Source organism: Myotis nattereri (genome assembly GCF_964212035.1).
Source record: "Myotis nattereri genome assembly, chromosome: 14".
NCBI lineage: Eukaryota > Metazoa > Chordata > Mammalia > Chiroptera > Vespertilionidae > Myotis > Myotis nattereri.
Genome location: NC_138089.1, coordinates 38,366,805 through 38,378,785, shown reverse-complemented (window position 1 = coordinate 38,378,785; position 11,981 = coordinate 38,366,805). Strand labels below are relative to the sequence as shown.

At 43.9% G+C, this 11,981-nt stretch overlaps 1 protein-coding gene across 1 annotated transcript; it reads right to left on the bottom strand.

The window, feature by feature from the left end:
- Nucleotides 1-11,342: 11,342 nt before the first annotated feature.
- LOC308529973 (mitochondrial import inner membrane translocase subunit Tim8 A-like) lies at nt 11,343-11,630 on the bottom strand (the record flags this gene model as incomplete). The annotated part of the gene is made up of 1 exon (XM_081106381.1): nt 11,343-11,630. The coding sequence occupies one exon, from the start codon at nt 11,628-11,630 to the stop codon at nt 11,343-11,345; it is 288 nt and encodes a 95-aa protein (XP_080962507.1).
- Nucleotides 11,631-11,981: the final 351 nt, after the last annotated feature.

The window sequence follows — 11,981 nt, the reverse complement described above, 5'->3', positions numbered from 1 at the left end:
TGAAGCCTGCCGTGTTTATTGGTGGCAAGAGATATACTAGTAAACAGCCTGCAAAGGCCTCTCCTGAGTCATCATCAGCTCTGGCAGAAGTTTAGTTGATGCACTGACAGCCGCCCCTCCTCCCCACCCCCCAGCTATAGCTGTCTGAGGATTTTATTTTTATGTTTTGTTATTTAACTCTTTCCTATCCACTTCTATGCAAACTCCCTAGGGCCCACACCCTGCCCAGCTCAGTTGGGACCCAGGAACCCAACCTGGAACCCTGAATCTAATTCAAAACACCGCCAGGGCAGCTGCCACTGTGAGCACAGTGAGTGACAACAAAGGTCCCATACAGACCTGTAACCCCAAGGCCTCCAACTGCCTGCATCTAACATGTTAGGCCAAAGCTTGAAAAGTTTTTAGTTTATGAAATACTCAGCTCCTAATATCAAAACCACCACTTCAGAGGCCCTGTTTAAAACAGAAGTCTATACACAGAAAGAGAGTTGAATTATGAACATTGTAGTTTTGGACTGATTATCAGTTTATTTTATTTGTTTTTAATATTATCAGCCTTGGCAAGAATCTCTGTTGTGTTCATGCAATTTTATGTGCAATATTCATATGTGTGCCACAGTTTCAAAATTTTTGTTTTGCAACCAAAAGCCCTGAGGATCTTTTGAAGAAAAACACAAATAAGCACAAGAGAAACAATGCAGCAATGATAAGATCCCTGAAGAGCCCGCACAGTGAAACTAAAGGAAATGAGTTCCTATGTGTCCTGTTCTAGTTCCAGCTAAGTTCTCTTCAGAGAACTGAGAGCAAGCATGCGTGTGTGTGTGTGTGTGTGTGTGTGTGTGTGTGTGTAGCTCAGTGTGTGGGGGGGTTGTAAATGTGTATGTAAGTGTAAGTGATGGGAGTGTAAATATAAGTGAAAGCGTGGTTATGTGAGTGTGGATGTGACTATATGAGTGTGTGTGAGCACAAATGTAATTGTGTGGTGCATTTGCATAATAGTGTGGTTTATGTAATGTGAGTGTGTGTGTGCACACTTGTATGTGTGCGAGCATAAGTGTGTACACATAGAAGTTGTGAATGTGAGTGCATGGGTGTAAGTTGGGTGTGTGGATCTAAGTGTGTGTGAGTTGTACGAGTGTGAATGTGAATGTGTGAGTGTAAGTTGAGTGTAAATGTGAGTGTGTGTGTAAATTGTGTGTGAATGTAAGTTGTGTGTACTAATGTGAGTGCGCGTGAGTGTAAGTTGTATGAGAACGTGCATTTACCACAAAAGAGGATCTACAGATGCAACTTGACGGGATCTCGACTTTGGAAGTCAATCATTTCTGAGCTCAAACACCAGCTTGTCCAGGCAAGTGAGTCTGGCTTGGGAATGGGTAATGGCTACAAAGACCATATGTCCTAATTGGCCCAAGACAGAACTCATTTATGCCTGTGATTCTGGCATGATTATCAAAATTTTGCAACCATATTGATATTGTGGCTGAGGTATAACTTACATCAGTACACACCTTGAGGGTACAGCACAATACATTTTTTCATATGCACACACCCATGCAACCATCTTCCAGATTATGATATAGAACATTTCTAGTACACTCCGCCCCTCTTTGCTCTCAAAAAAACTTGGTTCAATCACCCCAGGAAAATCTTGCCAGGGTTTCTCCTCAGTCCACCTGAAGGAGAGTAGGTTTCATTGCCCATCAACATTATACCATCTTCTAGTCTTTGCATAATATTTTATACATGCTGGAGAGCCAAAGTAAATGTGTTGCAGCTGTTTGGAAATGAGGGAAGGTTAAATTACATCAGCTTGACTTGATGGGCTGTGAGGATGTGTGGATTCTGGAAGGTGGAAATTATTAGAACTAACACCTTCATGGAAATTACCATTAATCCAAGCATCTGAACTTCCCTTTACCTCGTCTCCACCACTCAAACCTTCCCTGCCAACCTTTCCTTTCATTAAAGAAATGAGTCACCCCCGCTGGGAATCATATAGGAACTGTGGGAAAGAGTATGGGATCTGGAGCCGGCCAGGCTTGGCCTTGCAACTCAAATGTACCATTAGCTAGCTCTGTGTTAAGTTCTCTAGGCTTCAGTTTCCTAATCAATAAAAGCAACGTGGTTTGCTTTGCAGAGTTGGGCTCAAAATTAGATTTAATGGATGTAAGGTACCTGGCACAGGAGCATCAAATATATGATAATTAATATTAAGTGAGATTTAAGGACCAGAATAAAGCAAGATATGGCAGCTTAGCTTTTCCAAAAATTACCACAGCAATATTTCCAGTCCCATTCATTCTTCCAGAACCTTGCCACTACCCATCTAGCCCCCAACCACCACGTTTAACTTGGAAGGACTTTGTGACTGCCTCCGTGAATAAAATATGGTAGAGAAGCAAAGCTACATGACTTCCAAGGACATGAAATATAACAACACAGATTTTGCTTAGCTTTCTGTCTCTCAAGATGCACCCCAACCTCACCCCTAGGAACCCAGCCACTGTGCTGGGAGGAAGCCCAAACTCACCTACATAGAGAGACTATATGGAGAGGCCCATGTGAAAAGGAACTGAGACCCCCAGGCGATATCTATTATCAACCACCAGACCTATGAGTGAACAAGCTTTTAGACCAGTGGTTCTCAACCTTGGCTGCACATTAGAATCACCTGGGAATTTTTTTAAAATCCTGATTTCTGGGCCTCGTCCTCTAGTAATTCTGTTCCTTTGTTATGGGGTGAGGCCACAAGCTTAGTAACAAAGGAACAGAATTTCCAGAGGACGAGGCCCAGAAATCAGGATTTTAAAAAAATTCCCAGGTGATTCTAATGTGCAGCCAAGGTTGAGAACCACTGTTTTAGATGATCCTAACCCTCAGTCACTGAGCCTTCCAACTGAGGATCCAGAAACTGTGAAACAAATATGTCATCCCTGCTGTGCCCTGTTCGAATTCCTGTCCCATGAATCTGTGAGTGTAATAAATGGTTATTTAAGCTTCTAAGTTTGGGGATAATTTATTATACAGCCATGGTAACTGGACCTCAGTGTAATCAGGGTTTTATGGATGAAGCAGGCAGTTCTTAAATACATCTGCATCAGACAGAGTGAATGTAAGCACAGCTCTCTGCTTTGGTCCCTATAAGCCTCAAAGGTAGACAGTTTGTTATATACATTTGTCCTGTTGCTTGTGATTGAAACCCGGTGTCCATGTTCATACTCACAAAATGAATTGGTTCTTCTACTCAAACCAAAAGTGGTCTCCTGTATCCAAACTCCTAGAGCCTTGTCTGTTCTTTAACACTAACCATTTACTAGTCTGTGGGAAATAGAACCATAAAATAATGCAACTGTATTATAACCAAGATGCCCAAAGTTATGTGTGCAAATTGGCTGCTATCCTCTTCAAATAGCAGTTGTGAAAGCCCTAATCTTATTTATTTTCTGTGTCATAAAGATGGAAACTTTACCCCGTGACATGAATGTATCTGGGGAAGGAGAGAGTTTTGGGAGACTAGCAAGGCCTCCAGTGACAGCCAAGGACCATCCGGGAAAGCAGGCCAGAAAGTGGGGCAGCAGAAAGACCAGCTCTGTAGACCGGCCCCAATCAACAAAAATGGGTTCAATGGGCAGACTATGAAGAACCCAACCATAGCCTGGAGCCTGTCACACAGTCATGACAAGGAAGTTTGTATAGCATAATGCAAGAGATTAAATAAACCTGGATTCAAATCTGGTTTCTCTACCTACTGACAATGTGACCCTGGGTAAGTTCCTTCACTCCTCCATTTTGTTCCTTGTAAATATAACACCTAACTGTGGCAGAGAAGCTAGTTGTCCACCAAAGATATGTATTCTTTTTGCATTATGGCTGGGAAGCAGCTGCCCAGGATCTGTTGGACCATGTGACTAGGTGGGCCAATGGAATGTGAGCAGAGGTCATATGTGTCACTACCAGGCTGAAGTGGCTAAGTCTCCAGTGTTCCTTGGCCACACAATCATTCCCCTTTTATGGTGACCTTGAAGCCACAAATTTAAGATGATGACTTCACAGGATAGAGTAAATCTGGATCCATGTGTCATCACTTGGAAGAGAGTCACTCAGCTAGGAACATGCAGGTTGGACTTTATGTGAGTGAGAAATAAACTGTTACTAGGTTAAGATAGTGAAAATTGGGGCTGTTTGTTACAGTAGCTAGCCCACTCTGACTCATACACTGTCCTAGAGAATCATGAGACACATAATTGTAAATAATTATAAAGAGTTGTTTACCATCTGTCTTCTCCATTTGACTAATGCTCCTTGAGGGAAAGGACCAGGCCCTATTGACCCACAGTGCCTTACACTGTGTGGGGTACATACCAAGCAGGGAGTATATTTGAATTAATTATCTACAGCTTTATTAAGAGAAAAGATTTATTCAGAGACAGAGAAGCATCGAACAGACTGTCAAACTTCAGAGGGAAGGCAGGGAATGGGTGTGTGTAAGAGATCAACCAAAGGACTTGTATGCATGCATATAAGCATAACCAATGGACACAGACACTAGAGGGGTGAGGGCATGTGCTGGAGGGTGGGGGTGACTGGGGAGAGGTCAATGGGGGAGAAAGGAGACATATGTAATACTTTAAACAACAAAGAATTGTTTTACAAAAGAGAAAAGAATTAGAATCTGGACTCTTTAGCAGCAGAAGAAAGAAATGGTTAATATTTTTTAAAAAGAGCATTATGTCTATACTTCATTACCAAACATAGTTATATAAACACTTTTCAAAAGTACCAAAAACAAGAAACAAACAGAAAACCCACCTAGAAGTAGTCATTATTTGACAATTTGGAATTTTTATGCCCAAAGGGACCAGAGAAATGAGTTTCCCCATTAGAAAGCTTTGGAAACCAAAATTTACTATTAGATTTTCTTTGAAGTCCACAAAGTTTGTACAAGTTAATTAAATGGTTGGCTTAATCACTGGTTCATGTTCCTAGCAGATGAGGTAGGAAAATCTCAGAGGGAAAATAACTGTGTAGATGCAAACTTGGTAGCAAGAATTGTACCTGAGCCCTAGCTGGTTTGGCTCAGTGGATAGAGCATTAGCCTGCAGACTGAAGGGTCCCAGGTTCAATTCGGTTAAGGGCACATGCCTGGGTTGCGGGTTCGATCCCCAGTACAGGGTGGGCAGGAGGCAGCTGATCCATGATTCTCTCTCATCATTGATGCTTCTATCTCTCTCTCACTCTCCCATCCTCTCTGAAATCAATAAAAATATATAAAAATAAATAAATGAATATAAGCTGAACAAAATGTAAAAAAAAGAATTGTACCTGAAAAGAATACCTTATCAGTAACATCTGAGTTTTATCTTTGAATACCAATGCGAACAGCCATAACTTGCATCTATATGACACTTTTCTTTTTATTGCTCCCAGCGTGTTCTCACAACAATTCTAAGAGTTAGGGCATATTTTACTGTCATCATTTCATAGACGGAAAATTCATAAAATAAAGAGAGTTGTAATTTGGCCAACATCTCATGGCTGATGCGAGAATCAGAAGCCAGGTCCCCTGACTCTCAGCACAGGACTTTTTCTCCACCAGACCTCCCAGGTTGATTTGTGTACCACGTGGATGATAGCCCAGCAGGCACCAAATCAAACAAGTCATTTCTGAGCCCAGTCTGGGTATACAGTCCCATGCTCGGGTGTCTTATGGAATGAAAAGTAAACTAAGACACAGTCCTACAATCCAACAATAGCTCCGCTAGGGAGAAAGTAGTCTGAATAGGTAAACAGTTTAAAAATAAATCAAATGTTAAAGTAAGAATTTCTCTTAATAACAGAAGAGACAGGGTAAGACAGGTTGGGGCAAAATGACAAATCAGCAGCATGTCCAAGAAGTATGGTGGCCGTTCAGAAGAGGGAAAGAGTACATGTGGCTAGCATGCCAGAAAAGGCTGGATGGGTGAATTGGGACTTCAGAAAGGGGTAAAATTCTGTAATTAAAATTGTCTTATCTGCTCAGCACCCCTCCCTTGTTCTTCTGGAAACATACCCCTCGTTCTTTGGGGAATGATTCCTTTTCCTAGTCCAATCATTTGAGTTTGATTCTAAATGAGGCTGCCAATCAGAGCATCCTGTATTTTGCCCGTTGGAGTGGGTATAGGACCCAATTCTAGTCTATTACAATCCTTTTAAACAAACTGGAACTGAGAAGAAAACAGTTCTGCTTGCATGAGATGTGAGGATGAGCTGGTGGCCAGGCGTCCTGTTAGATGGAAGAGATTAGACTGAGAAAGGCAGCTGAGATTAGAGATGGGTAAGAGAGTACTGATGGCATTGGGACTCGGGTTCCAGTTGTCTTCGAAACTCAGCAGAACCCTGTCTGTCCTGCAGGTTATTGTTACATGGTGTCCATCATTTTCTCCTTTTCCCAGAGATGGTCAAGTGGGGCTCATGTCACTTGCAAACATAGTCCTGACTATGGGCACAGGTGGAGGGGAGTGGGGAAGCTGCCCTCTCTTAGGCAGAAGCTACTGAATGAGCCCACATGGGAAGTGGGAAGGCACAAGACTTCTGTGGGGACAGTGAAGAAACCAGTGTTTCTAGAGCTGAGGATCAGCATAAAAGAAGAGTGGGATACCGGCTCTGAGCACGATGAATTTGAAACTACCGCAGGACATATCCATGGAGACAGTGAGCAGGCAGCCAGGATGTGGAAGTGGATCTCCAGAGAGGAATTATGGCTGATGCAACTACAGTAAAAAAAATAAAACACTCAGAATCAAAAAGAGCCAATGAGAAAGAGTTTTCTATGGGTGATACAGTTCATGACTTAAAGAGAATATTATTAATTTGGGAGCCACCTACATGGAGATAACAGTTGAAGTCATGGATGTAGAAAATTTTCAAGGGAAAGAAGCAAAAAGAGTCTTGGACAAAAAGAGCATTAGGAATTAAGAGAACTCAGGGTCACAAAAGCCAGGTAAGCAAGTTGATTAAAGAGGGGGAGGTTGAGCCCTAATTGGTTTAACTCAGTGGATAGAGCGTCAGCCTGTGGACTGAAGGGTCCCGGGTTTGATTCTGGTCAAGGGCACATGTCCGGGTTGTGGGGTCAATACTCAGTGAGGGGCGTGCAGGAGGCAGCCAATCAATGATTCTCTCTCATCATTGATGTTTCTCTCTCTCCCTCTCCCTTCCTTTCTGAAATCAATAAAAATATTAAAGATAGTAATCAATAAAGAGGAAGAGGTTGAGCAGTGGTGAAGAGAAACAAGAAGCCAGTAAAAAGGTTAATGAGAAAGTTTATGGAACTGAATTTGAGGAGCAGGAAGTCATTGCTGAATGAACTTGGATGTGGCAGAATGCCAGCCAAATGTTAGCAATTCCAGGTGAGGTGATGTATGCTATTGGTGGACACTCACGTGCCTTGAACTTTCCAATGAACTCCTGCTGACTTCCTAGTGTGGAATATGCATCTGTTTCTGTGGGATCCGCCCCCCGTGGGTTTTTCCCCCCAGAACCACAGAAGGCCACTCTGCCATGAGGCAAGCCAGAAGTAGCAAGGCATTAATAGCCCCCAGGAGCAGTCCTTTGATTTGTGAGTTGGTGTATGAATTCCCCGGCTCTCTTGCTGTGTCCCTGAGGTGGGGTGATTCTAAAGCATGTATTTTGCACCATTTCTGAGCTCCTCTCCCCGCCCCCACCCCACCCCACCGATTAAGCTCTCGGTGCCCATTGTGGCAGCTGGTTTAACAGTACACTAATGAGGCTGTGTTCCTTTTCTTGGCTTGCTTCTCTACTCTCATAGCAGTGTGTTCCCTGCACTTCCCAAAGAAACTATGTATACATGAACTCGTGTCTCCTTGTGTGTTTCTGAGGGAACCCAAACTGACAGGTGACCGTGTAATTCATGGGCCAAACTAGGACACTTGTGAGAGTGAAAAGGGGAGGGGACATTGTTAATAATTATGCTAGGCCAAATGGCACCAAGCAGGGCTTTGCTTATGGAGGTACTGCCTCCACAGTTACATGAATCTCCTTTGAGAAGATGGACTGGGACAGGAGAAGAGAGATGCAAATTTTAAATACCAATTCCCTTTAATCCCAGAGAGTTCATATGTGCAGAGAGCAAAGATGCCTTTTATTTAGAAGGCATTTGTGCCCTATGCCCCATTACCCGGAGGGCTCTAGCAAGGAGTATGTCAGCTCAAGAGTGGGAAAATATCTCAGGAGAAGAATAGACCATACAAAATAGGTCAGTGCCCAGCCCTCAGGAAAGAGAGGCTTATGCATGCGTATGATTCAAGACTCCGAGGCTGCAAGCAATTTTGTCAACCGCAGTCAATATTATGCTCATCTTAGCAGCACGACGGGCACCCCCTTCTTGCTTCCTCTTGCCTTTCACTAGTGATGTCAGTGTGGGCCTCTCTGTAGCTGCACAAACAGACAACCCTCCTGTGACAGCACCTTCGCCTCCTCTCTGCTGGTCCCACAGCCCTAAGGACATCTGTCTGGCAACCTGGGTCCTTGAATACCCAAGGCCTTTCCACTTCAGGTGCTTCCACATCTATTATTTTATCGCCTCTCCTCTAAGAAGAGATTTTTCTCTGCAAGAAACCCTTTCAGGAAAGCTGCTCCACGTCCTCACACGGTTGAAGAGGAGCAGCTGCTCTGGATGTGATGGTGCTGAGAAAGGACAGGCACTAATGTTTTTTCCTTCCTTGTGTGCATGTGAAGCCCCATTCTGGATTCAAGATGGGAGTTTCTGTGTGAGGTCGGTGGTGTGGCTAAAATGCCTCTGATGGGGGAGGGACCTCGGCTCTCCAGGGCCAGGTGGGGAGCTGGCCTCTGGTGCTGGCTGTCAGGACGCCCCATTCCTGGGACGTGTGCCTCATCCTTCTGACTGCCTGCTCTTGACAATCTGGCTCATAGCTGCCTCCCTTGAATTTGGAGTTCATACATAAACAGATCAATGTGTGCTGGGCTGAGCACCTTCTATGTATTAACTCATTTCATCTTCACAAATTCTGTGTAGTAAATCCTGTTATTAAGTGAGACCTGAGTGAGAACTGAGATTCAGATGCTAAGTAGTTGGCCCGCACTCTCTCAGATGGCATAGTTTTGGGGCAAAGCCTACGGGACACACCATTGGACCTAGAGGTAAAGCCATGCTAGTTGGCTGCATTAGACGAGGAACTGTTCTGATGGGCCTCAGTACCACAGAGTTCTCATTAGCTTAATGGATGAAAATTCAGTCCCATAACTACACTCTTCCCCTAGACCTCGAGGCCTGGGGGTATGCTCTCCCACAAATGGCCAGGAGAGAGTTTACCAGCACGGCAGGTTGTACTGGTTAGTCTCACAAATCAGCTCCTTCCTCAGCTCTCAGCTTTGTTGTGGGTTTCACCACCTGTTCAAAGCCACCCCTGATCTTCCCCTTGCATCACAGGCCAAATTCATTACCTCCTCGGGAAAGACCTTCACCCTCCCACTGTCCCAAGGTCTTACACTCCTGTGTCTTTGTCTGCCTGGCTTTAGCACAGGACTTTTCTTGTCCTCCATCATGGCAAGTGGACATGGGTATCTCTCAGCTAGACCAGCAATGGATGAGCAGGGGCCTCTCACCGGTGTCCCAGGAGAGCCACATGTGTTTTCAGAGGGCTGCTCGCCAAGCCAAGCTACTTGATGTTCCCCAGACACACTCATAAAACTCCATGCCTCGATGTCTTTGCTCATGGTGTTCTCTTCACCATGACTGACCCTTCTCTGAATATCTAAGCTCCATCCATTTGTTAAGACACACTACCATGTAGTCACTGCTGGTGCCTTCACTGAGCCCCGACTGGAAGTGTGCTGAACCTCTGCAGGCATAGTACCCCTCTTAGGTCATGCATGTGCTGCAATCTTTTGAGATACGTATATCTCAAATATGTATATTTATGTTCACATTTCCTTGTCTACTCTTTCGTTAAAGGCTGAGCCACAGTAATTCAACTATGCATCTTCAGGTTTGCTTAGCAGAGAGCCTGTAGGGCATTTAAAAAAAAAATCTTGCCCTAGCCGGTTTGGCTCACTGGATAGAGTGTCGGCCTGGGAGTGAAGGGTCCCAGGTTCAATTCTGGTCAAAGGCATGTACCTTGGTTGCAGGCACATCCCCAGGAGAGGGTGTGCAGGAGGCAGCTGATCGATGTGTCTCTCTCATCGATGTTTCTAACTCTATCCCTCTCCCTTCCATTCTGTAAAAAATAAAATATATTTAAAAAAATATCTTGATGTTTTTATTCCAATGACCAAGAGAATGCAGTAAATGGAATCTATACTGATTGATTAACCTTAGGCATGCACCTCTACCTGAAACTGTTGTTAGTTTTTGACAGGCCTAAATCTTTACAACATATTTAGGCCCATCTTTGAATTTCTTTGACCCTGATATACAGGGTTAGTTAACTTCTTCCTCGTGGTACTTTAGTAATGAGAATTATGCTCACTGGCTAGATTCCTTTATAACTAAAGGCCTCTAGATATTCAGGTTGCCTGTACTACCTTGAGACCATACTTTAAATCAGTGGTTCTCAACCTTCTGGCCATTTAAATATAGTTCCTCATGTTGTGACCCAACCATAAAATTACTTTTGTTGCTACTTCATAACTGTAATGTTGCTACTGTTATGAATCGTAATGTAAATATCTGATATGCGGGATGGTCTTAGGCGACCCCTGTGAAAGGGTCGTTTGACCGCCAAAGGGGTCGCGACCCACAGGTTGAGAACCGCTGCTTTAAATAGACACTTAAGTAAATCATAGTATACGGAAGGGAGATAATTTAGAAAGCTGAGCTGTATTGTATGAATATCCCATAGATTTTTTTCCCCAGCACTGATGGTCAAAACACTAAGTACCAAACAAGTCTTCCCCCATCACCACCCTTTCCCAGAGACACCAGGATGTGTATCAACGTCCCTAGGCATCTGAAACGAATCCACACAAATGACAGATTTTACCCAGGTGGTCCCACTATCAAATTACAAGAAGCAGTTCCACTACCCAAATTATAAGAAGCAGTTAATGGGACGTTCAGAAAAACATATTCTCACTACAGTAATATGCATCTAGGAAAGTTTTCCATTCAGATGTCAATTGTTCTCACAAGATTAACATTAAAAAAACACACAACCAAATACACATACGGCCCCCAAGCCCCAAACACACAAAAATATTGGTCTTTGTTCATTCTCAGATGACCAGATGCTCCAAGAGTGCCAGGGGTGGGAGCCAATCTCCCCACAGCCTTTTCTTCAACCATTCTTGAACTACCTTCCTTTTCCAAAAAGGTAATGCTGAAATCAGTCAGAAAGGCTTTCTGAGAAGGCTGACTTGGATTTCTGTTCCAGTCGATTCAAGATGAATTGGCTTGTATCAATGAAGCGCTCAACGCAGTTCACAAAACAGGCCTCAGCCCGACTGTCCAACTTTGGCCCGGGCTTGTTCATGCACTTCTCCCAACAAACTTCCGTCATCTGGTGCACCAGCTGCTGGAAGCGCTGCTTCTGAGTCTCTGCCTCCATGAAATGCTGCAGCTGCGGGTCCACTGAGCCCAAACCCACAGAGGAGAAACTCAAGGAGGAATCCATCCCAGCGGAGCCCCGTGCACCGAGATGAACTCCACACCAACTCCTAGGCCTTCACGTGTCTCCGCCTGTAGGGTATTTTTGAATGAAAGAGAAGGGCATACTTACGCAGACAGGGGGGAAAGCGATATCTGGTTAGAAAACCTTAGGGAATTGCAAATAACATGTTTGTGAACTAGATGATGTACTTACTCTTTAGAAGCCCATGTATCTTCTCAGTTGATTTGGGGACAGTGGCTAACAACAATAGTAGTAGTAGTGTAGTAATAGCTACCAGGCCCTTTACAGAATGCGTTAGTCAGGGCATGTTGATCACAAGCAACAGAAACAAACACTGGCTAATTAAAATAGAAT